Genomic DNA, 27,632 nt, shown 5'->3' with positions numbered 1-27,632 from the left:
CATTTTCATTTTTCATCTTTGTCTAAGTACATATATGATATATAGATATTGTACTTCTTTGAATTCAACAAAATAAATTTTACTACTTACATACATATATTTAATATTATTTTTATTTGTTATATGAACAAATTTTCACTCACATTCATATAAAACTTTTTTATTTAAAAATATGATGCTGGTCCGTGAGAATTACTGAAAAATATATGCTGGTCCGCCAACTGAAAAAGTTTGAGTAGCACTGCAATACATCTTATATCTATTTTAATAGCTACTCATCTACTGATCATTTTCTATTTTACAATTTTTATTTTATTTTATTAGTAATCATAGTATTATATTATTCTAATGTAACCCTTAGTGTACAGCATAATAGGAAAAATAGCTCAAAAACCTATTTACAATTCTTATAAATGCTCATAATACATCTAATACATAATATTAATTAAAGGAATCCCCTCTGGAGAAAGTCTGAAATGGCAGTCAGTAATAAAATATTTAGGAGTAACATTCGATAAAAGAACGAGATGGGCACCTCACATTGAGGCAGCGAAATGCAAGGCGATGCGGGGTATATCCTCAATATATCCAATATTTAATCGCGATAGTTCTTTATCAACTCAAAATAAAATAAAATTATATCGCACGCTCATATTACCATTATTAACCTATTCTTCACCTATATGGAATAACGCCTCGAATACTAATCTTTCCAAGCTCCAAGTAATACAAAATAAATCCCAAAAATAATTTATAATACACCCATATATACTAACTTGAAAAAACTGCATGCCATATATAATATTCCGTTTGTTACAGACATTACTAACAAACTAACCAGTAGATTCTATGACAGAATCACTAATAACCATACTAACACACTTGTGAAGAGTCTCGGTGATTACAACAAAGTGTCTATATCCTTCAGGTATAACACACAGATTACCTAAATACAATCTGCTTTAGGTCATCGACTTTAGAGAGTCTCTAATTAATATTATGTATTAGATGTATTATGAACATTTATAAGGATTGTAAATAGGTTTTTGAGCTCTTTTTCCTATTATGCTGTAGATTAACATTAGAATAATATAATACTATGATTACTAACCAAATTAAATTAAATTGTAAAATAGAAAATGATCAGTAGATCAGTAGCTATTAAAATAGATATAAGATGTATTGTGAACATAATTTCGTAATAATAAAAAGCATTTAAAAATCAAATTAAAGACGCTCTAAACTCGACGATCTAAAGCAGATTGTGTTTAGGTAATCTATGAGGTACACATTGTTAAGACAAAGAGGATCCATAATAATTTATGGATTCTTTATGTCTATAGGTAGTAAATTGAACAGTAGGTAGTAAATTTGTCTATGTATTGAACGGTGGGTAGTAAATTTGCAGAATTGACAGCAATGTCAATGTTATTGTTGAAAAAGAAGTCACCTTGCCAGGGGTTGAGTGAACGGTGCAGCTGCGGCGATGGCCCTGACAATGAGACCAGAAGAACCACTCGCTTATATTATTATATAATGGGCAAAACCAACGGCGGAAGAAGCTGCTGCTGCTCCAGACTACTGTTGCGGATGACTGACCACCAAGAAGGTTGACCACGTATAAAAGCCAGTGTCTTCCGACAGCAAGAACCAGACCACGAACGACCGGTGGCAAGAAACCACCTCAATCACCCCACCGGGTGATCGCCAGAGAAAGTTCGAGTGAGACAGCCGAAATCGAAACTGTTAGAAATCGACAGCAGTGACAGTACATATTTCTCCAATCACCAGTACGACGACAGGTCAATCGAAACAAGATGGACAGCCAACAGTTTAGGGAATTCGGCAGAGCGGCCATCGACTACATTGCCGATTACATGGACAATATACGCGATCGGTTAGTAAACATTGTGTTTCGTAATATTTTCATACTGTGTGTACATATGCTGTTTCATTGTGTGTAAATATTATCGATTTGTGAATTATGATTTTGAACAATGGTAGTCCAGATCTGTATTGCTTGTATTGTTGGCTACACATTTCTTTGATTATTAACACTTTCGAGTGCTAAGGGTTTGAAAACCCTCTGTACATGTTTTAGAAACATATTTCCCATGTACTATGTACATACATACGCACATATGTATAAACCCGATTACAATCTGCTCTTGATATTGTGTATAAAATGTATGAAAAACATTTATATGAATTGTAAATAAGTTTTTCATATTATGCTATACACTAACATTCAAATAAGATAATAATTCTATATATATACATATATGTATATATATTTACAAAAAAATATACATTTTTGTTAAATGGATAGTGATCATTAGATCAGAAACTCATTAAATCAGATTAAAGATCAAAGAAAATCATTAGATCAGAAACTATTGTAATTATCCCAAGATGTATCATGAATAGAGGTAGGATCGGAAGCGTGCCGTTAATTGTTCAATTGTTGAAAATGCTTTGTAAAAAAGGTTCTGCAAACCTTTAACAATGCATTTACAACATTTGAACAATACACGGCCCCCTCAGGGTCCGGTGACTAATCATGAACATAATTTAAAAACAATTAAAAGAATTTCAAAATCAAAAAAAAACCCGATCACAGTAATCGTAATGATGGAATATTTATATATGTATATTATAGTGGAATTGTGATAAATGATTACATAAAAACTGATGATGATATAAAGTGCGTGACTGATAATATAGTTGTGTACATTTCCATTGTATAAAAACATTATAGAACACAAGAATTGAATATAAAAATACTTTACACTGTTGATTGTCTTTAAAACTATTTTTTACTAATCATTTTAATTTAGTGATCAATTTACTATCGATCTATTAATTAGGTTATCTATTATTAAGCTTTCATATTATCATAAAACTTCTCGTTAATATTTTTAATTCATTTTCTTACCAATTATTCCATATTCTATTAAATATAACACATATTTCAAAGTTTCACTTATTTTAGTGTCAAAAATTAAATAGTTGACTTTGAAATTAAAACGAAATTGAAATAATGTAATGTATTTTTTCTTTGATTTTGAAATGCTTCTTATTGTTTATAAATTACTAGTGGTTTTACCCGGCTTCGCTCGGTATTTGTAACATAAACAGTAGTTGTAATTTGTATTTTAATAAAATTTATTTGAATCGAAAAAAAATGCTCCCACCCAAACCTTACATAATTACAAAGTATCTTTAGAAATTATAAATTATAGTTACTGAACTAGTGACCATTTTCTATTTTACAATTTGCTAATTTTTCGTTAGTATATACATATAGTATTATATTATTTTAATGTTAGTGTACAGTATAATAGGAAAAAAGGTCAAATGTATTTACAATTCTTATACATATGTAGGTTTACATATATAATTTTTTTATTAAAATACTACACAGTATGTCTTACTTTTTAATAAAAACACGTAATATAAAATTTTATTTATATATATACTATCTAAGCTAATTTAGTTATTAACAACTGTCAACTTCTTGTAAAATCAAAAGACTTTTAGTCAACATTAACTCCTACGTGAATCTATTTAAGTATATATACGTACATACATTGTATATGTGGTCATTTTTTATGTACAATATTAAATTGACTTCTGTACCAGCAAGAATTCACAAATTAGATGTCGAATCATAGCTACCTTTTTTTACTATTTATTTTCTTATTAACAATGTATTTATTAAAAAAAATGTATTTCACCAGCTATTTATTGTTCGTGAGTCATTATTTAAAATAATTAAAACCAAACTATCGTAAAACATGTGCAGCGACTTTGATCAAATCCTTTGTTCGTCCAAAATGATTTTTACTTAACATTTTCCTGTTTATCTGTTTCTACATATTATAATATATTCATCAGAGCCAAATTAAATTTGTTTCTGTAATTAAAAAAAGGCTAGTTTAAACTTGTATGTATAACTGCTATAACATATTAATTATATTATATTAATTATTGGTCAATGGCAATTTCGATTAAAATTACATACATGTATTAGACATTATTATGACACGCACAGCTAAAATATTTAGGCTTTCATACTGGTTATCGATGAAAAAAATCACATCACGACTAATATAAAAAGAGAGAGCTCATCTTCGGAGCACAAGGTCACCATTACATAAATTTCACCGATCATCATCATCATCATCATCGGCACTGCTTTCACCCGAATCAACCAAAGTGATGATACAAGGAAGTGAACTGGATGAGCGTCACAACTTGACGTGGGAAAAAATAATATAGGCAATTGCCTAAGCTCGCCTGCTATTATTATCAACGACATATTTATTTGTAATTAATTGCTATGTTCTTTTTGCATTATATGCAAATTGCCCGAACGTCAATCAAGGCGATATATAGAGGAAACGCTACAGAAAATTACGAAATATATTGCAAAAAGTTTCCAAAGTCAATGTTAATCTGGACACACAATTGCAAATTTGGGTCGTTCCGATTGCGCAACACTTTGTAAAAAATTATATACATTTTTTTTTGTCGACACTAACCGATTGCAATCATATTACGTATTCGATATTCAAAATCTGTTTATACAATCTGCTATACGTTTTTTTCTCGCGTATCGAATCCATTAATTCATCTGGTTCTACATAGTGCTAATGTTTGTCGTGAAAAAAATATTAAATAACTAAACAACTTTTTCAGGTGTGTTAGATTTCATATTTTTTATGACGAGCAACTGAAAAAGCCTATGCCATTTTAAAATGTTAATCCTTGTTCATTATTCAAGGCCTTGGAAATGTCATCGTCACTTGGGACTTTAAAAAATATCTAAGTACCATTTTTTGTATCCGTTTTTATTTCAATAAAAAGCACATTTGATTCGCACACAATCTTTAATATAACCGCAAACCACGGCTGTAAAATTCGGTTCCGAATTGGCGTAATATTTTAATTGTGTCATTACAGTATGACAAGGGTAGTTGACATAGTAAAGAGATTGAAATGGCAATGGGCAGGTCACGTAGCTGGAAAAATAGGACAAAAAAGGGGCTGGAATGGTACCCAAGAGAATGCAAAAGGGTTAAAGGAAGGCTGTGAGGAAAATGGGTGGATAAAATTAGAAAAATATGTGGAGTGAGATGGATGACAGTTGTGCAAAACAGAGACCAATGGAAGCTTGTAAGATAGGCCTTCATCCAACAGTGGATAGTAAATTGATGATGATGATGATCTTATTCTAAATTTACCGAATCAATTCAGAAAATCGGATGATGTTTTACCCGCATTAGTTAGATTTTCCTCGGATTTCATTCTGTATATATACATATATGTTGGAAGCTGTTGCCTAAAATCTACAAATCTTTGTAATTTGTTAATTTTAAACTAAAAATTTAACGGGCCTGAGTGAATCCCTGGCTTTGTCATAACAATTAGTCCATATTTATTTTAATTTATTTTAACCATATCAACGCAAGATACAAATCTAAAGATTACCTATCATAAATAATACCTGGGTGTAGCCGAGTACTTAAACTTATACATATAATAAAATTGAAAGTAATTATTTGACTGTAGCAAACTAACAGATGTACATACTTAAATGAATATTATATTAGTTTTATTTTGTGATATTCCAGTGACGTGTTACCATCAGTGGAGCCAGGATACTTGAAAAACATGATTCCAGACGCTGCTCCAGAGGATCCAGAATCTTGGCAAGACTTCCTAAAGGACGTAGAGAGGGTCGTCATGCCTGGAGTGAGTATTGATGACGTGCAAATGCAATTATACATATTACACGGTGCTAGTTCATGTCGAGGACAAACAAATGCATTGTCATTTAATTATGATATAATTGATCGTAACAACTCTATCGATCTTCATCGTGAGCACTTTTTTGTATTGTATTTTGTTTTCATTCGGGTCATTGCAATTGTGTTTGTGTGTTTCAGATGACCCATTGGAATTCGCCCCAATTCCATGCCTATTATCCCACGGGAAACAGCTTCCCGTCTATAGTCGCAGATATAATTACTTGCGGACTTGGAGGAGTCGGATTCAGCTGGGTAAAATTATATAATATATTATATTATATAGTATTTCGCGTTTAAAGTTTCAATAATTCGCCAAGTGAAGTTTGGAGAAAGTCTGCACGTGTTGTTAGAAAATTTAATAGTGGAATTTCATGTCGAAATATTGAGTCTTACATATATATGTATATTTTTATTTAGAAATATTCTATTAGACGGAAGATTATTTGTTTGTTGTTTTATTCAGATTGCGAATCCTGCTTGTACGGAGCTTGAAGTGGAAATGATGAATTGGTTGGGGAAGATGTTAAACTTACCAGAAGAGTTTTTGAACTCATCGGACGGTCCAGGAGGTGGTATTATCCAAGTGAGTTTTTTTTAATTGAAGTGAAGTCTTATTTTTACTACACAGTTATGTAAATGTGAATGGAATTCTGATTGCTTCCTAAGATTACTTTCCTATTCAAGTTTCCTTTTTTTTTTTATTACATAACAATTTTAGTAATCAAATTTGATCAATATACTATAGATTTTTTTAATTTGAAACCAAAGTGTTTCGATTCATTCAATAATGATGTCCAGATAAGAATTCCTATAGATACATATGTTGAAAAAGCCTAACATTGTAATACTTAATAAAAATGTAACTGTTTGATTGAAATTGACAATTATCATAGGGCTCTGCAAGCGAAGCCACTTTTATCGGTTTACTGGCAGCTAAAGAGAGGATGATCAACAGAATGAAAGAAAATGATCCAAGCCTTGACTCCAACTTGACCAAGACTAAATTGGTAGCCTACGCTTCAGATCAATCGAACTCTTCCGTAGAAAAAGCCGGTCTATTGGCTTCGATTCCGATGAAATTGCTGCCAGTAGATGACAGGTGCAGACTCCGTGGAGATACCTTGGAAGCCGCAATAAAAGAGGACATAGCCAAGGGTCTCATCCCTTGCTATGTGGTCCTCAATTGGGGAACGACAGGAACATGTGCCTTCGATTGCACAGAAGAAATAGGCCCCGTCTGCGAAAAATACGGAATTTGGATGCACATTGACGCAGCTTATGCAGGAGCTGCTTTTATATGTCCCGAATACAGACACCTGATGAAAGGTATCGAATATGCAGACTCTTTCGACTTCAATCCACACAAATGGATGTTGGTGAACTTTGATTGCTCTGCCATGTGGGTCAAAAATGCGAACTACCTCGTCGACGCATTCGACGTGCAAAGAATATATCTCAAAGACAACAACACGTCAGGAAAAATGCCAGATTATAGACATTGGCAGATTTCGTTGGGGCGCCGATTCAGGGCTATCAAACTGTGGGCTGTGATGAGAATCTATGGAGCTAGTGGGTTGAGAAATCACATTCGAAAGCAAGTGGGACTCGCTGAGCACTTCGAATCTCTGGTTAGGAAAGATAGTCGATTCGAAATGCTCACTGAAGTGAGTATGGGTCTGGTCTGCTTCAGAATCAAGGGTGGAAATGAGCTGACGAAAGCCCTCGTCGCCAAACTGACCGAAAGGAAGGTCGTTTTCTTGGTTCCGTGTACATACCAAGGCAAAATGCTTATGAGATTCTGCGTGTGCAGCAGATTGACAGAATCGCGAGATGTGGACTTCTCCTGGAATGAAATTGAAACACAAGCTGGTCTCATTTTAGACTCGAACGCAGTCGAGAAACTTTCCAGTGATATAGCCGAAAAAATGGACACATCCGATAAAGCCAACAAGTTGACAATCATAACTAAACTTCAAACTACAGAGATTCAAGAAAAATCGAAATGAAATGTAATTTCTTAGAATAAGTTAATCTTAAACTGTGTATATTTAAAAAAAAAAGTGTTTTTTACATTACTTAAGTCTACATAAAATGCTCGATAAATCCATTTGTTTTCCAATACCATATTTAGCTACATACAAGTTTAATGCGGTGGCGGAACGTATTACTACGAAAACAAATTTTTTTTTATAATTGATTAAGCATGAACCATTGTACATATTTTCATAAAAATAAATAAATAAAATAAAAAATAAAAATAAGCATTTTTATTTAGTTCAAAATAATTTACAGGCAACAATTTATTTAAGCCCAAGGAAATATACACAATCTAATATATAATTTCGAAAGAGACTTTGTAACTATATAACTATATAAGGTTTGGGTGGGAGCATCGAAAACAAATCTAAACAAAAATTCTATGACGATGATAGCGATATCGTTGAATATTTTTTTTCGATTCAAATAAATTTAATAAAAAAAAACAAATAAATGTTTGCTATTAGATTGATTTTCCATGTTTAAGCTGTTTATATTACAAATACTGAGTGAATCCGGTTAAAACCACTAGTATATTATAAAAGATGTAAGTAGTAAAATAATCACTTTACAATATGTTTTAAACGCCTTAAATAATAACAACCTATTAGTGAAGTAGAAATACATATGTATATGTATATGAGATAATGAGAGCCTATAATGAATATTTTATAAAATATGGAGTGAAAGTTATAGGTGTTTAAACATTTAAAATCTGACAAAACGGTGAAAAATGTGGGTGGCGAAAAGTCAAACATATAAGGCTACTGACCATTAAACGTCTCATTAAAGATCTCCAAAATTTTTTGAATCTTAGACGTGTTTATTACGATTATTTTTCACCGTCGAACTATCAGAATCGAATTAAATTGCTATCGGTGACCAAATCGCTCAAAATGGCAAAGTTTCAAACCGATCGGAAGAATGTAGGAATATTGCCTGAATCATTAGCGAAGTGAAACATGAAATAAAACCTTGTAAAAAATCTTATAAGTGCACATCAAAACCAAAACTAAAAACTGGTGTAGTGCCATCTATGTACAAATGTTTAAAACTAAAATTTTTATTAAAAAAGTTTTTACAGTTTTTACATAGGTGTCTATATCAAATCAAAATTAAATGAGGTCATCTTTTGAAATGTTTTCTAATTTTTAAACAATTTTCCAAACTTGTATTATATATATTATTATAAAAACTAAATTTAATAAAACTATATCAAGCTTCTTGCTCACAGCTACATATATTTTACAACATTTAAACATCCAAGATAATTTATATTATATAACATTTTTAACACAATTCAACCATATGGTCCCATCAACAGCCATTACATATACATATACACGTTATTTTTACCTTTCAACGTATCAATTAAATACAACGATAAATTATTACAATTTAACATTAAGAATAAGGAATATTTTAAATATAGATCTAACGCAGGTATTGTCTCGCCTTTCATGTGAGTATAATATGTACATAATTACTTCTTCTCGGCCAACAGTTCATCAGCGCTGTCTGCAACTTCTTTCCAGGATATGTCCAAATCTTCAACTTCGCAGAACCTGGAGCAGACAGCCATTCTTAAGAAGTACGTGTCGTCAATTTTCGACGGTACCAGATGAATCTTTCCGCGGGCGTTGATCTTCTTGTGCAGAGCCTCGTTGATTTCATTCGATCCTTTAAGTCTGAAGCACACCAAACCCATGAGAACCTCTTCTACCACCTCGAAACGACTGTCGCTCTTGCACGACTCCTCAAACTGGTGGGCGAGTGCTATCTGCTTGCGAATATGTCCCTGGATATTGGCCACACCGTACAGACGTAGAACGAACCACAATTTGAGAGACCTGAATCTTCTGCCGAGTGGAATCTGCCAATGGCGATAGTCAGGAGCAGAGCCTTGCATATCGTGCTTCAAATACAGAGGATCTACATTGAAAGCATTAACAACCCAACTGGGATCTTTGAGCCACATCGCCGAGCAGTCAAAGTTCACGAGCATCCACTTGTGTGGATTGAAATTGAAAGATTCGGCCTTTTCTATCCCCTTCATCAGGTATCTGTACTCAGGACATACGAAGGCAGATCCTGCATAGGCAGCATCCACGTGGAGCCATACTTTCTCGCGCAGGGTCACATCTCCAATTTCATCGAGGGCATCAAACGCACAGGAAGATGTTGTTCCAAGAGTTGCCACAACCTGTAATTTAAACCATTAGCATCTCCAACGAAATTTCATGTTTAATCAATTCTGTGATACATACATAAAACGGAATCAATCCAGCTTCTCTATCTGCCCTGATCGCCTCCACAAGAGTTTCACCTCTTAGTTTCCTATCTTTGTCAGTGGGCAAAAGTCGCAATTTCACACCACCCAAAAGACCAGCTCGCTCCACTGATGAATGCGCTTGTTCTGTTGAAAGCATAACAAATTAGACGATTGATTAGGCATATTGTTTTGCATACCCTCGAACATGGATACAAATTGACATTCTGAATTAACCTTTTACAATTGAAAATCGGTTTCTCAATTGTATTTCAATTACTAAGTAGAGATTTCCACATGTGGTTAATATGGTATTTATTGACAAAATATTTGCATAATATGAAAAAGTTCACATTCTATGTAGTAGCATAAAAAGTATATAAATATTAACAACATAGACTTTCATTTTCAGCAAAAAGTAAATATGTATGTATGTAGATATAAAAAAATGGTCAAACTTTTAATTTTTGCCTTTCATTTGCATACTTGAACACGTAGATGTGAATTATAACTATTTTGATAGTATTATATAATTCACATAATTCTGGTTTGTGGAATTTTTCGACGATCACAAAATATTTACAAGAATTCAAATGTCAACATTTGAATTTTAGACAATTTTATTCAAAACACAATGTCACGAACTATTTTGTAGTATAAAACAATCCCAATTTTAATGGTCCATCTATAATGTGAAAAAATCTATTGTAGCTTATTTTTAAATCATACGAATACTTCCTATATACATTTATATATATAAATTATTTCTAAATATGAAGACCCTATAGTTTTTTTACATTAAAACCCATCTAAAATATCTTTTAAAACATTTTCATATACACAGCATTATACTCCTTCTCTTTTAATAACAATCATGAACTAAATACGATCCAAATAATAATAAAAACACATTGTTTGGTCATAAAGGACCGGTCCTGTCTGGTGCATCGAAGGTGACTAACCTGGAAACCATGCACAACAGTCCAGACAAAATTAATTGAAGATATTCTTGCAAAAATACATACATATTCATTATTTTTTAAATTTTATTACATACATACATCATGTGTGCAATGACAGGAATTATCCCAATGTAATAAGTACTAACAATTTTTCAAACATAACAGTACATACAATATAATAGAGACATCTATGGATAGTCAACAAAATTTTAATACACAGCAAATTTGCGAGAAATATATTATGTAGGTAGCACATTTTATTTATTTAGTTATTTATTCATGTACACTCTCGTCTTACAGATCACTCCAAAGCGACAAATTTACTTATATAGATCAAAAATCACTAAATCGTATATATAAAACCGAAACGGCGTCTGTAATTCGTTTCTGATTGGCTGTAAACAGAGCTGTTTCTGATTAGCTGGATTATGTTTGTGACTGTTCGGTCGTTAAATAATATTATTTTTATTCGATTCAAATACATATGTATATGTATATAAATTTAATTTAAAAAACGGGCATCCATGTGAGCGGACGGAAAAGCGACGATGTCTGCTGCTATCGCCGAATAATACCGAGCGACGCCGGGTAGCACCACTAATTATTATCATACATTTTTACATCATACACGACATCTATGTTCAAACATTGCAAGCATTTATACAATACGATCAATACAAGCATGTATACAATACGAATTTATGCGAACATCATCCACAGAAATATCTAAGGGGAAAATTTTGCAGCATTCTTTTTATACAAAACCGGTTAACCCCAAGACGCCGAATAACTTAGGATTTGCAAGAGAGATAGGAAAGGAGATTCCAATTTTGCAAGAACCGTTTCAATGAAAATCAAAATTATAAAATATAGAGTGAAAAAAGAAAAAGTTATAGGCGTTTAAACAATTGAAATCTGACATGGCGAAAAGTGAGAATAGTCTAAACAAACGCTGGATAAACGTCAAGCACTTTTTCGTGGGAGCGTTTTCAAACGCGTCTTACACGATATTTTTGCACCATCGTAGTGGCGGAGGATCCATTTACTTATATTGATGACCAAAATGAGCAATATGGCAAAGTATGAAAACGATCGGATAAGAGGCAATTTTTTTCCTGAATTGTAATCGTAAGTGAAACGTAAAGGAAGTTTGTAAAAATTGGCAAACTCTGATAGGAAACGACTGGCCAGGAGTCACAAATCAAGGTCTAGCCAGCAGCCACCAGTGGGATTCAAACCCACGACCACTCTGATCGAAAGCATAACATGCTAACCACGCTGCTGGTTAGAGATTCATCAAATTCAAGATGCTAATTACTCGAATTTGCGACAAGAATGAGACAAGTTGGAGGCGTGTTGGAGAGACCTTCATCCATCAGTGGATGGTGAACGGCTGTAAGTGATGACACTTTAGAATACATCTCTTCATCAAATCCCAAAAGCCAGCAGCATACCTCGGTCGTTAAGCTTCTGCTTAGCGTCAAGAACGTGCCGGGTTCAATCCCTGAATGAAAATGAATTTTTCAGAGTATGCTGTTGATCAGACCTGGATTTGTGACTCCAAGTCGATCGTTTCCTATCAGAGTTTGCAAATTTTCTCTGATTTCATTGTTGAAACGGTTCCCGGAAAAAAAAATTGGCTAAAAATCCTTCCTACCTACTACATATGTCACCATTATTTGAAGTTTGATTGATGTACAAGAAAATGTATGTACAATTCATAGATGTCTCGTTAATTTGCGAGTTTTTCAGTGTCTCGCAATTCAACGACTTGTAATAAAAATGCTGCATTTGTATTTGTAATTGGCCAGGAAGGCGCATTGGGATTTACCTGTAAGGCCTTCCTGGTATATATGTAAATAAATAAAAAAACACACACTAGGCACTATTTAATTTGTATTTATCTTTTCTCGAATTGACAAACATCAAAATTTCATAGCAGTTTTGTTTATATACTACATACATATTACACTACCATTACCCAAAACTCCTTGCGTGCGAAAAAAATTCTTCTGCATTTTAACATCAACACAAGATTCCTTTCTGCAATACCATTCCGCATATTTATACGAACCAATGTTACGTAAAAGTGTTACGTTTACTGAATACGTGACCAGTTTACTGAAATATTGACAACTTCTGCGCATTCCAAAAGGATCGAATAACAGAAGTGAACGCTGAAGGAGTGAACCACCTTCAAACACAATGTATGCCGATTGCTTGTTCCCAACAGTGAACGGATTCGCGTGCAAAAAGCACAGGGCCCAGCCCGCATAATTTACAAGTGTAATATACCATAATATACGAGTATATATGTACCATAGTTTCCACTCATAGATTTCAGTTCCGACAACAAGAGCTCTCTGATTTTAGCGCGCTCGCTTTATAATTGAATTTTCAGTCCACGGACGAAACTCAATTTGCCTGCAATATTGACACCGTGTTCGCTCCGGAAAAGACGAGATAGATTTTCATTGCGAATTTAATATCCAATGAAATATATTGCCATTGTTAATATTCGACCGCTAAATATTATAAAATACTATTCGGTGTACGTATCGCTTCGAACAATGCATAATTTATTTATCGATTAAATCTAATGGCGCTTTATCGTTGCTATGCGTAAAATAATCGACTGTTGTTAAATAATGTAAATATCTTTATGGCGAACTTTCAATTCAATCAAAGCTATTGGAAATATCACGCTTATCTATACATACATATACAAATATGTATATTAGGATCAAATTTTTCATATAAAATAGCACTAAATGTAAACGGACCTTATGTAGTATTCATTTTTGAGTATGTTGTGGCTATTTGCAGGTACTATGTATATCTGCAAATTATTGGCAATTTGCAGGTACTATATCTGCGAATTATTGGCTATTTGCAGGTACTATATCTGCGACAGGCGCAAAGCCTTCTGCGCATGCGCGTGAACTGTCACTGTCAGCGTGTTTACTGTTAAAATTTTGTTTTAAACCTCTTAAAATTTAGTTCGAACTTGTTAAGTGACGTAGAGTAAAAAATATAATCCCAATTAGTTAATATTATTAATTGTTAGAAAATTATTCTCATATACAACGTATAATACCTACATACATACAAGTAAAAGCCGTGAACTAGCTAAATGATATAAATCTATTATAATTAACCAGCAGCGTGGTCTAGTGGTGAATGTTGAATTATCTCGTACTTGATGTTACGAGTTCGATTCCCGCTAAGTCTCGCTGTTGGCCAGACCTTGGTTTGTCAAGGTCGATCGTTTCTTATCAGAATTTGCCAATTTTTCTGATTTTCATTGAAATGATTCCTGTAAAAATTGGCGTTTCCTTCCCAATTTTCTGTTGCGAACCTTTAGCTATTGTTATATCTTAGGTTTTGCCATATTGCTCACCATAGATGTCTCTGTGGTTGTTTATCGAATATAAAATTCGTATTGTTACATGAAAGTTATTCATTGTTATTTATCGTATTAATACGATGTTTGTAATATCTGACCATAGATGTCAGATATTGTTTAGATTTACATGTATCTATGTAATAATTATGTGGACCAGGAAGGCGCATTTGGGGTTTACCTGTTAAGCCTTCCTGGTATATTTGTAAATAAATAATAAAGTGCTAAATTTATTTGCCTCATGTATAATGAACGATTGATTAAACAAGTCTAGCATACATTAAATGTAAGAAATTATAATCGGATTATGAGTTCACGCGCATTGCGCCTGTCGCAGATATAGTACCTGCAAATAACCAATAATTCGCAGATATAGTACCTGCAAATAGCCACAACCATTATTAATATGTATGTATATACATATATATTTGAAAGTGGCGGAAGTCCAATTTTCAGTTCCAAAAAACACTATTTCTGTTTGACTTAATTCACAAATTGTTATTTTAATTCGATATGTCCCGAATCTCGGTAAAGCAGAATAAACGTATTACAGGTCACAAGTATTTTTAAATATTGTACAAAGTTAAAAATTACATTTAATGTTTTGCGAGATATGTTTGTATTTCTCGAAATGAAGAAAAGTGAGCTTATGCCACTTTCATTTTTAACAGCTATTACACACAGTATATTTTCGTATAAATATGTATTTATATTTAAAAATCGTCCATTTTTTATGTAATATTTTTTGTTTAACATAAGTATGTATGTTATATTAAAACATTCTTGGGAAAATTTGGTCTGGGTGACGCCGGGTATATGTAGTTGAACATTAAATCTTAAATTAAACTGTCAGCCACATGTATGTATATATGCTTGTAGGTATATTTATATTAAAGTAAATTTATCAGCATTGACAGGAAATGTTTTTATCAAACTCATATGCCAAATTACAAACCAACTATCAAAATAAGCCAATCAAAGTGGTACTGATCATCAAATAGTAAATACAGATCGTTTCCGTAAAATTGATTTTATTATAATAACCGACAAGAGGCGTTTGAAGTTACTGACCAATGAAATATGGGAAAATAATTTTGAAAGCAAAGCATATGTACATATGTACATAGTATTGGATAATTGCTATGTTCGTGTCTGATTTTCACAAATGGCGGTAAACATTTTCGCATGGCGGTAATGATGTTTTTTTTCTTGTTGTACGCTCTGATTAGTTTTTTCATATTCTCCAGACATATGTACACATGTTCAAATTTTTATTTATTCCAAGAAGCTTTCGAAAATCACCTCGCGAACTTCTAAACCAAGATCTTTCTATAAAAATGGAATCGACAAGCTTGTAGGACATTGAAAAACAATTGTAGATAAAAGCGGTGACGATATATGTACATACATATCTTATTTATCTCTTGCAAATTCAAATTTATTTGCCTATATTATAAAACTAATCTAATATGATTGTAATCAGGGAACACGAGAAAAAGTATCCACTGTTTAAGTGCATTCGTGGGTGAACAATAGAAACCCCGGATTAGGCTAACGGGTCTCAGTAAGTGCCCGAACAAAGGATACGCAGGAGTTTTCACAGACCTGGGTGAGTGCGTTCGTAAACAATAGACTCGCCAGGGTAGACCTTTAAATGTCTAGACAATAGACACGTTAATGGATCTGGGAAGCTGTGCTGGGCAACTTGTCCTTTATAAGGAGGTACACACGGTAGATCAAATTATTCTGGAGTGAGTGGTGGATCCGTGTGGACCTCTTTAATCGTTGAATAAATGCTGCGAAACTACTTTGGCCTTTCATTTGGATCCTCAACCCACTCCTACCCAGCATTATTTTATATGCTTTCATTCATCATTTTATATGCTTTCATTCATCAAAATCTTGTTGAAGGTCATCAGTCTTGAAAAAAATATGAATGAAAGAAGCAAATATGTAAGTTAAAAGAAAATTTTCATAAAAAAGGAGGTTAGTCTAACTAACATTCAACTGCCTCGACATTAAAGGCACTATAAACAGAGAAAATTTAAGGACTTCTGATCACTTCACTATCAAACCAAACTACATATATATATAAACATGTAGTTTATATACCTATATAAAATAACTATACTAATAATCGAACCTTGAACTAGTCTACCTGATTAAATCAATTCCACATAATAATACTTATATAACGTGAAATACGTACGTGGGCAACGTTATATTTTTTGCACATAAAAAAAAATAATCAAAATCAACATTCCCCGTATTCAAATGTGCCCAACATATTATATTATAATTCCAATCATAAATTTATTTATAACGGCCACGTGTTCGTAGCCAGTCACGTATCGTTGCGAAAATGACGCCAATGACAGTATCGATCACGTCAAGTTCACGGCCTATCGCAAATAATAATTACTAGACCGCAATAAAAATATGACCAGTAATATTTATTTCGAACATGTGAAAGGCGACGAGACTATTCAGGTCAATACGTACTTGAGCAATATCCAACCAATTTGGGTATGATGTCCTCGTCGGTCAACGAAGGACTCTCCTCCTTGAGCTTGTGGAGCATACGAGCCTTGGCACCCAGCAGGGCAACCAGCGTAGCTTCACTTGCTGTCCCTTGGATCACTCCGCCTCCTTTTCCACCAGAGCATGCCAGGAATTCAGCTGGAAGCTCCAACATCTTGCCCAGCCAGTCCATCATCAAAACTTCGAGCTCAGTACAAGCGGGACTGGCGATCTGAAATCCACAGATCGATCATAAATAAGTGGCCCAAGTCGAACGAACCGCCAATCTAAACGTACCCTTCATGTCTGTAAGCTAGACACAATGTGCACGTGTATATTGCGCAGTGCATATGTTACAGTCGGCACATCTCAGGTTTTGTTTCCTACCGGATGCGCGCTTTATGTGTTCATGCGTTGTTGTTAATTTTGTACTTGGTTATGTACAGTGCGGTTTTTTTATTAGAACAGTGATGTGCGGTTGTTCTTGTGCGATATTCATGAACAACCGTCTCGTTCTCCGACGAAAGGGTCTCTTGGACTGTATTCGTCGGGGGGTGGTGGCCTCATGTTGAGGGCTTTAAGGGTCAAATTCCGTGACCTTTAAAGCGGGCTTAGAAATGTTACAGTCGAAGTGTATTTTCAGTTGTCATCAGTGCCGATTTTAGGGGGGGCTGAGTGGGGCGTCGCCCGAGGGTGCCGAATAAGTTAGGGCGCCGTTCGATGCACCGAAGACGGCTTTAATATTTAAAATTAGAGCGCCAAAGGCTCTACAAAATTTTAGATTAGAACGCCAAAGGTGCCTCTACTTTCTAAGCTCAAACATTTGCACTCAGAAAATTCTATTCGTCCGGTTAAGGCTTATTAATTTAAAAGTTTTTCTTTCAAAATTGTATTAAATTTTTTAAACAGCATAATTTACAAGAATATCCGAACATTTGGGTTGGTAAGCGAAATTTTTCCCGACACTAACAAGTGGTGAGCGTAGTTTTTGAAATTTTAATTATTTAAAACTTATCACTGGTCTACAATGTCACAAAATAGACTTTCCAGTTTTGGATCTCGATCTATTGAAAATGATATCGCTGAAAATCTTGATTTTTTTCAACTTAAAATAAAGATTTTGCTGAAATAAAGGCTCCGAAAGTTCACTTCTGAAATATAATTTTATTTATCTATCTTAAACTCCACCTGGGCTCAGTAAAAGGACGATGGTAACCCATTTTTTTTTCTAGGGGTGCTTAAAAAAATTGCCCGAGGGCGCCATAGGGTCTAAGGCCGGCACTGGTTGTCATATGTATGTACATATATACCAACTGGCGTTTTAGGTCATTCATATTCGAATACAATTCAACTAGTAAATTATATCTCTAAATACACTTTCAATAATGTGCGCCAGTTGTAACATAACAGTTGAATTTTTTCAGCTCTGATGTTTTTACGAATACTTTAGAATTCAATAATGAGTGTATGCAACCACGCTGCTGGTTGCATACACTCAGTGCCGGTTTTAGGGGGGGCTAGGTTGGGCGACGCCTGAGGGCGCCAAATAAGTTAGGGTGCCGCTCGATGCGTCAAAGGCGCTTAAAAATTTTAAAATTAGAGCGCCAAAGGCAAATTTTTTTTCTAAGGGTGTTTAAAAACAATTGCCCGAGGGCGCCATTGGGTGTAAGACCGGCACCTGCATACACTTCAACTATAACGGTAGTTGGTACCAGATTAGATAGAATATATTCCAACTAGTCAAAATACATTACAACTAGAAGATACACTTCAACAGTAACACATACCCAATAGAAAAATACAATAACATCTAATATGAATCGAGATCTACTTTTCTCCTACTTCCTAGAAACATGGATTAACTCATATATGTATGTATGTATGTAATACTGACCCAAGTGAAACCAATGCAGGCGATGGCTCCGCTCAACATGTCAGCAACTATAGATGGATAGCTGTTGGCTGTAGGAAAGTATGAATGGAAACGAGGAGAGTGCCAGTGGGTCACTCCTGGCATGATGACCCTCTCGATGTCAGCCATCACGTCCTGCCACTTCTCCGGTTGTTCAGGAGCTGTCTCCGGCATCAGGGGTCTCAAATACCCCGGTTGCACTTCCGGCAGCACTCGCCTGTCAAAAACAAACGTTTTAGCGAAATCGACACGTATGTATGTGCATATACTTAAAAGGTGCACGTGAGGACGAGCGATCAATTAAAAGGGTGATTATGAAAGCTAGGAAGCTGGTGCTGACATTGATCGCAGAAATCGCTTAGCCAAGATCGAGAATGTCCTCAACTGTCTCGAGAATGGGAGCAAGGTGAAATGTGAACGATCAGCAAAAACATGTTGTAAATTTCCAATACGGTCATTATGTTTAACTTTCGATTCGAAGAATGGTAGTCAAAAATAAAATGCAATCATTACTCGACTGAAATTTAAACATTTTTATATTAATTGCTGTCTATCCAAATTCTAATACCAACATAAAAAGTTATTGGAACATTAAAAATCCAAATTTGCAATGTTATTTCTTTAGCATTTAACTTTAAACTGAACACGAGAACAGATTTATTGCTATTAAGAGGGCTGGACAGCAGCGCCTTGTCCATACAAACGTACTATACTTCTCCCTACCTCAATTATGGCACTAGAGAAATTATTTTTTAATATGCTATGGATATCCACCATTGGGGTGCATCTATCGTTTTATTTTTTTTGATTAATTATTTTTTATAGGAGCTAGGAGCCGCCAAACATCTATAAAAGAGTACTAATAATACCCACGAAAAGAGTCTAGCGTGGTTATTTAAAGGTCGATTTTAAAAAAAATACGCCGATAGATGCACAGAAAATATCTTTCTCATACTGATGATGAAATTTTTTTAAAAATTGATCCAGTTTTGGAGGAGAAAATAGTAGAATACGAAACCTCGATTTTGTCAATTTACATAAAACACGTTTTATCTGGTCGAAGCACAACTGTCGCATTCACTCAATATATATATTGATATATATTGTCGCATTCACTCAATATATACATACACTCAATATATATATATCGAAGAAAGGAACGGTAAAAAAATTAAGGTTTCGGGTGTACAGACCTCTTAAGTATTGACTGCTTACTGATAAAACAATAATATGCTAAGCATAAAATATTTCGACAAGAAAAAATTTGTGAACGATACATATGTACATAGTTCTATTTATAATCTACTAGTTGTTTTACCCGGCTTCGCTCAGTATTTGTAATATAAACAGCTTAAACATGGCGAATCTAATGGTAAATATTAATTTGTTTTTTTATTAAATTAATTTGAATCGAAAAAAAAATACCGAATCTTCGTCATTGAAACTTTGTTTTGTTTTCGAAGTTCCCAACCAAAAATACTAACATACATACATATGTACATACAAAGTGCCTTTCGAAATCATATATTAGATTAGTGAATTAAATATTTATTTATATGAAAAAGCGTGAAAGCTTGAAATATACATACATTATGTGTATATGATATAGTGTGAAAAAATAAAATTTTATAACCAGAAATAGACCCGGGCCACACCGGACGACTGCGCGATCCCGGAAAAATGTATGGAAATAAATGTGAGCGACCAAGAAGTTGACAGCTGTGGCACGCTCCATCTAACTGCATACGTTTGGTCTAGTCGCTTTCAACCAAGTCGCACGGTGTGGCCCGGCACTTAAGCGGTCAACGGATGCTTTTCGCACAAAAATTGGTTCACCATTGTCAATTTCAAAGGAAAAACATGCTTTTTTGCTCAAACACCAATGGAGCGGTCTATTGTTAATCTAAAAGCATCCTTCCAACGACAATCTTTGGTTATAAGCGTTCAACTATGAAATAATTGAAGTTTTTTGGGGGGTGGTGGAGACTGCGTCTGAAAAGCCAGCTGTCATCGCGTCGATCTGACAGATAATGCTGATGTAACTTTAAATGGTTAAATTCCTCTAGCGTCGTGCCGGAAGGTTTGCATATATTTTATTGACATCTGACCCCCATATGTCGGTTAAGTATCATAACGTTTGGAAGACGGGAAAATCTCGATCAATTAAGAATTTCACCAAACTATCCAAGTGAAACTAATAAAAGCTTCACTCTTGATTTATAGTCAATAGGAAACTTAATCCTATAGTCAAAATGTGCATTACAATCAAGAATTGTGGATTTATTTGCTTTACTCTGTTAGTTCAATAAAACTCCTACCCGTCAAAAAATTGTGATCTGATTTTGAACCACTTCCACCACCAATATACGGGGGTTAGCTAACATTGAAACAAGCTAATTTCTCCAACCTGAGACTAGAGAAGTTTCGTGTCAAATCGAAGTAATTACAGCTAGCCAAACAAAGGGGCTTTCTACCGCTCCTTCACAACTCAATTAAACTGTGGTAAAAGTTACATTTTTCACTCTCATCTCATATAAACTTAATAATATAAGCTTCAATACTTTCTTATATACGTTTTTAATTCACTGATAGATTATTCATTTTAGTTTGTATTATTTGTATTATGTACTCAAAGAAGTATGGAACGACGTACGCTTGGCATAACGAAGGAAGAGACGAAACGGAAGAAGTGGATGAGAAGTATGACAAGAGTAGTGGATAGAGTGAAGTGATTAAAATGGCAATAGGTAGGCTAGAATGAACAAAAGAGAGCTAAAAGGAGTGCTAGAATGGTACCCGAGAGAATGCAGAGGGGTAAAAGGAAGACTGCAGGGAAGAATTTGGAAAAATGTGGAGTGAGACGGATTAGAGGTACGCAAAAAAGAGACGAGTGGAAGCGTTTTGGAGAGGCCTTCATCCAGCAGTGGATGGCGAATGGCTGTAGATGATGATGATGATGATGATATGTATTGTGTGGTAAATGAATCAATGAATGACCGTTTGTCGAATAAAATATTTTGTAAAGAGTATTTGTTTCAGTCATATCATTATTTTAAGTTCAGAAACACACATTAGGTGTATTTCAAACTTATCAAATCATATTGAAATACAGATCAATTAAAAGTCATAATTTAGATATTTTAATTCCAATATGAAAAATTGTTATCCAATATTATTGCTAAAAATTGTTATCCAAATTGTTATCCAACTGCATAATGATTCAAAACACATTTCGGATTAAACAATCGACTTCGTCATTCAGATTATCAAACAAAATTTCTCACAAGCCTACATACTATTATTTACACAATCCTTTATCGGTCATCAGTTCATATGTATGTACATACATATGTACGTATTATTAATTTCATTATTTTCGAATACACATTGTCCGTTCGATTGCAATCTCAAAATTATCCAAGATGACTTATGACTCCTTGCATTGAATGAAAAACGAAGATATTACACGTTGATTAAAAAAATCGCACGAAAAAGGTCAATGAACTAATGGCATTTTTGAAGATTAGATTTGTTTTTAATATAATCACATGCAAAAGAACAACTCGATACTGATTAATTGAAACTCACGTCAAAATACATACAGTACATTATATAGTATTATTTGTATGATAAATTCATATACGAAATATGTAGCTTTAATCAAAATTAAAAATCCCATATATGCCATTACGTATTTTAATTTAATTCAAATTGCAAACAACCACACAACTATTTACACTGCAATTAAACAATTTTCTATTATTTTTTTTTTGCACTTATATGATTAATCAAGGTATCCGATTAGGTAGGTCAGGGTGAATATACAACACTATGTAGTTCAATTCATACATGATATTTGAAAGTAAAATATACATACATACATACATACGTCGACGATTCGAATGATAATAATAAACACCTGTGCCTCGATTTACACGGTTTCGATCGAATAATTCGATTTACATGTTTTACAGATTAAATAAGAGTAATCTAATACTAATCCAAATTGAGACAGATTCATATATGAACACTTTTTACGCGACCTATCTACACAATTTATTTCTTTCTTAATGATTATATCATTGTATTGTTTTTAAATATGAACATTATATGACAGTCTACAGTGTTTTTATTTCACGATGGCGTTTATTTCATGACTCGCACTGGAAAAAGTCGCGTATTTTCTCTCCTCCTTAAATGTACCCAATAAGTAAGATTATTTACAATTGCTAGTCATTTCTACTTTTTTAATGTACCTTTATATTTTAGGTGAGTATTTTTTTGATACATTTTAAAACCTATCCAATAGAATTAGTACAATGTGCTTTAAAATGATCTTATTTTTAGACAGTGTTCCGAAACACTACACAGATTAATATTAAGACTATGTTATTACTTCAACTCTTTAACCAGAATATTGATCGTATTATAAGGTATACTATGTGCGTATGCACCTTTCAAGCTTTTATATGTTACCGTTTGATATTACCTTTTTGTAATAAAAATTAATCAGATTAACTACTCAACTATTTCTATCCATATTTCAAAACAGTAAAAAATCATCATTGAAATCATATACAATTCATAATTAAGTAAAAATATTTATATATATATCGGGTACATTAGGCATTTTCATAACTTGTTGTTGATTTCGGTTTACAAAATAATATAATGACACTAAATTCTCTTTTTACTTGAGCATTTGGGAAAATTGGGTATGTGATGCAGACCTTGTCGCTACCTGATGTAGCAACATCCACTATGTAGAAAGGAGTTCCGTCGATAGGTATTAAATTTCAACACGCTTTTAATGAAAAACATTACAAAATTCACTAGATATTGTTCACGGTGCAATTTTGATGCAAAAAGACGAAAACAAAAGTGTGAAATCGACTGGACGTATGATTGCGCGCCAAAATCATTAGACCGTGAAAAGCATGAAGAATTGTCAAATATTTACTGAGAGATCGAATATGTGATAGATGTTTATTATGCTCAAACAATCCAGCTTCGTGTATATAAAGACTTCAAACAAATTAAAACTTCAAAAGATTCACTTTTTATTTGATTAGTAGTTCATCGATATGTAGAACATGTGCCATTCAATAGTTGATTAATTTTAGAATAAAAAAAACTATAGAGGATTTAAAGTGTAATTTGAGTATATTCAAGTCTTCTTAAAAATTGCACAATGCAGATTTCAAAAAAAAATACAAGATTAGATGTTTTATTCCGATAAATGCTCTCTGTAATGTATTTATTTCATAATGCATTGGATGTTTGCATAAGTTCGTGCCCGATTTTCATAAATAGCGGTAAACGTTATTTAACAGTTCTATTAAAATTCATAAATTTTATTAGCTTTAGTCCTATATGTTTTCTGTACGTATAAACAATCCATAAAAAGAAGTAAAAAATAAATAAAAATTAATATAAAAATGCTTCTCATTCAAGATCATTGGTGTAAGTGGGTCATTTGTATTGCGATATCGATAATTTTTCGATTTTTTGTTAATCGTTGCCCTTTGTAATAACAAAACCAAATATTTTGAAAAGAAATCGCTGTATATGTATATGTATGTATGTGTGTATTTATAATTACGCAATTTCGTTGGGTATAACAAAGACCTTGCACTACTTTCTAATTTATCAAAAAAATAACTATTGTAACACGTCGCTAACTTTACTAATAAATTTCCTTTCATATTTAACCCAACTACACTATAATCGCATTATTTTAATCGATCACTGCCACAATTTATCAAATGCAGTCGTTAATATCCGTGAAATCTCAAAAAGATCTAATGAAGAGGAAAATCTTACCGATCACGAATATTTTCCAAATATTTGGCGATATAGTCGGCCATTTCTTTGGCGAAGGCGGTGAATTCTGGAGCGTCCATGGTTTCTGAAAGTAGACATTAGCATTGTGAAAATGTTATAAGAAAATAAAACGAAAACAATCAATCCAAGCAAACCAAGTCACAAGAAATCAAATAACAATAAAATATTCTCACGTAGAAAGAAAAATTTCGCGTGAGTTTAAAACACATAATAAATATACAACACCCATTGAATAAATTCACACATAAATATTGGTGAATTAATAAAAAATACATACCGAATTGAATATGCGCGTCTTCCTTAGGCATACTGTAAAAAATGTCGTTATAGAGTTTTGTAATTTTTTTATAAGAGCAATTTAAAATAAATAAACAAAAAACAATTTGAACAAAGAACCTTCAATATATTATAGAATGAACAATGAATATTGTTATATTTAAGAAGAAAACATAAAAACATAGCTTTGAATACACGAATATTTCATGACATTTTCTCAAGTTTGTACTCAAATGGTTTCCCTGTGTAAAATTCAATTTTTTTTTAAATATAATTTTTTTTCATACAAGACAAAAGCCACTTTAATATATGAATCCAAAGCGTTCGTTTATTTATTGATTTAATAATTTACAAGTATGAATTCAATTTTTTTTTAATGAAAAAAATCTTTATATACATACGTCTTCGAGGATGAAAAATTGAATTAAAAAAAAATTGAAATTAAATTGATATAAAATATTTTTTGGTTGAAATTAAAACAATAAAAAATATCTGTATTTCATTTATGTAATGACGAAAAATTGACAAAAAATACGGCAACTACCTATTAAACGTCACCGTGATCAAAATTTTGACTAATTTGAAGTGGTTATTACGATTATTTTTCACCATCTAAATATCAGAAACGATTTAAATTTCTGCGATTTTTTTCTGCGGCAACTACCTATTAAACAATTAATATTGTGGTGCATTAGGTTATTCCTGTAAAGCCACAATGGTCCAAAACTAACTATAAATAAATAAATAAATAAATTTCCATCGTTGACCAAGCCGCATGAAATGGCAAAGTATCAAAACGATCGGAAGACTGTAGGAAAATATACTGAATCGAAGTGAAGCATAGAATAAATAGGCTTGTAAAAATGATGAGATTGATTGAATTTAATACAAACTAAACCTACTGCATATATCATCAAACGGACACCGAATAATGATAAGGTAAATATGTAAATGCTTCTTGACGATGATTCACAAGTTTTCACAGAAACCACTCACCTCAAAATCCTTCCTTTCGCCGAAGTTAAATTTCAAAACAGTCGTATTTACCTTATGCATTTTCCTTATATCAACATAATATTTTCGTTTTATTTTATTCAAAGCAATAAATCTTAATGCTTTGTTATTTAACCTTCCTTTTTTTCTAGATTTCAGTGTGTACTGACATTAAAATAAAACACTAAAATACTAACGAAAAATTATATATAAAATCGAAAATAATCACTAGATCAGTAGCTATTAGAAATTACCGACATAAGATGTGAATATCATTTTTGAAGAAAAAAATCAATAAAATATGTTCGTTAAAAGTAGTTTTATATAATATCCACTTCAAACAGTTAAAATGTGAGCGACTAGTTTATAAAATTTAAAGCACTTTCGTGATAAGAGTCAAATTATAAACTGTAAAATGACACTGAAAACAAACGTCAACGTTTCCGCATTGAAAAAAAAACTGAAAATAGACGCTCAAAAATAGTCAGATTCACGGTCACGCGAAAGATCTTTTGGGAACCGTGGGGTTATCGCACGTACCGCTGTGATAACACTGTTTAAAATTTGCCAAAAAAATAGCAGTGAATCAAAACAGTAAAAAATAATCATCACTACGGACGTACCTGAAATTGTTTGATGTGAAGACGAGTGTTCCGAGTGAGATGAAGGCGTGCAATGAGCTCTACTGGATCAGGTGGGGGCTGCTGTGTCCGACCAGGGGGGCTCCGATCGACTGTCGGGGGCCCCTCCTCTCGACGAGGACTTTATAGGGACCCAACCCCTGCCCCCCTCTCTACAAGGACAATTTCACTAGCATACGCCAAACTCAATTCCAATTTGAACGACGAAGATGCACCTTGACTCGCTTGAGATATGATGTATGTATGTACACACGTACTCAATAAGCTATCTACATAAAATAAATTGTATTGAAACCATTCTAAAAAAATTCGGGTGTGACCAACCCATGACTTTATCTATGTATTTGAGGAATATAAGAAAATCACAAAACAAAATTCTATATTGAACTGTACAGACACATTCACACATACCGGCAACATTTTGGAATACAATTTGAGCGCAAATTAATGGAAACTTGCACAAGACAAAAGTTCTACTTCCGGTTGTCGGATTTTGTTCAATTTTTTTTTATTACTTAAAATCACTATCAGTACTATACACAATAAATATCAAAAAGATTAAAATAATTTAAAAGGTCAAAATAAAATTATTTATTTATTTAATAGTTTTGGACCATTGTAGCATTACAGGAAGAACCTAATGCGCCACAATGGCCCACATTTCAAAAATATATAAAAACAAGTAAATTGTAAATTAAGGAAAAAAGCAAAGCAGAAAACATGGTAAAATAAAATAATAAAAAAAAAGTAACAAAAGGAAAATAATACATCATTCAGAGAGAAAAATAACAAAAGTGTAAAAATCAAAAATAAAATCCATAAATCCCATTCTTTGTTTACACTGAACAAAATTAAAATAGTTATAAAAATGTACAAAGGAGAAAGAAAAAGTAAAATAAAATAAAACAAAATATGAATAAAAAATAAAATCACAGCGAGGCCCTAATGGAAGAGAGTAGATT

At 33.1% G+C, this 27,632-nt stretch overlaps 2 protein-coding genes across 4 annotated transcripts; one reads left to right on the top strand and one right to left on the bottom strand.

The window, feature by feature from the left end:
- The first annotated feature begins 1,418 nt into the window (after nt 1-1,418).
- LOC143911286 (aromatic-L-amino-acid decarboxylase-like) lies at nt 1,419-8,040 on the top strand. The gene is made up of 5 exons (XM_077430125.1): nt 1,419-1,897; nt 5,637-5,757; nt 5,952-6,065; nt 6,277-6,396; nt 6,707-8,040. Exons 1-5 carry the CDS (start codon nt 1,818-1,820, stop codon nt 7,817-7,819), a joined length of 1,548 nt encoding a protein of 515 aa, XP_077286251.1. The 5' UTR covers nt 1,419-1,817; the 3' UTR covers nt 7,820-8,040.
- Nucleotides 8,041-9,053: 1,013 nt separating this feature from the next.
- LOC143911166 (aromatic-L-amino-acid decarboxylase-like) lies at nt 9,054-26,945 on the bottom strand. 3 transcript variants are annotated; one of them, XM_077429932.1, is made up of 7 exons: nt 25,581-26,584; nt 25,038-25,069; nt 24,740-24,824; nt 18,899-19,133; nt 16,987-17,236; nt 10,118-10,266; nt 9,067-10,053 (listed from the first exon to the last, which is right to left on the bottom strand). In XM_077429932.1, exons 1-7 carry the CDS (start codon nt 25,646-25,648, stop codon nt 9,334-9,336), a joined length of 1,539 nt encoding a protein of 512 aa, XP_077286058.1. In that variant the 5' UTR covers nt 25,649-26,584; the 3' UTR covers nt 9,067-9,333. The 3 variants fall into 3 exon arrangements, with proteins under 3 accessions (XP_077286060.1, XP_077286058.1, XP_077286059.1); XM_077429933.1 differs by having other exon boundaries at nt 26,033-26,581; XM_077429934.1 differs by lacking the exons at nt 25,038-25,069; nt 25,581-26,584 and adding an exon at nt 26,653-26,945 and having other exon boundaries at nt 9,054-10,053.
- Nucleotides 26,946-27,632: the final 687 nt, after the last annotated feature.

The sequence above is a fragment of the Arctopsyche grandis genome, chromosome 4 (genome assembly GCF_051622035.1).
Source record: "Arctopsyche grandis isolate Sample6627 chromosome 4, ASM5162203v2, whole genome shotgun sequence".
Classification (NCBI taxonomy): domain Eukaryota; kingdom Metazoa; phylum Arthropoda; class Insecta; order Trichoptera; family Hydropsychidae; genus Arctopsyche; species Arctopsyche grandis.
Note: the sequence above shows the minus strand (reverse complement) of the source record. Positions and strands in the feature narration are given on the sequence as shown.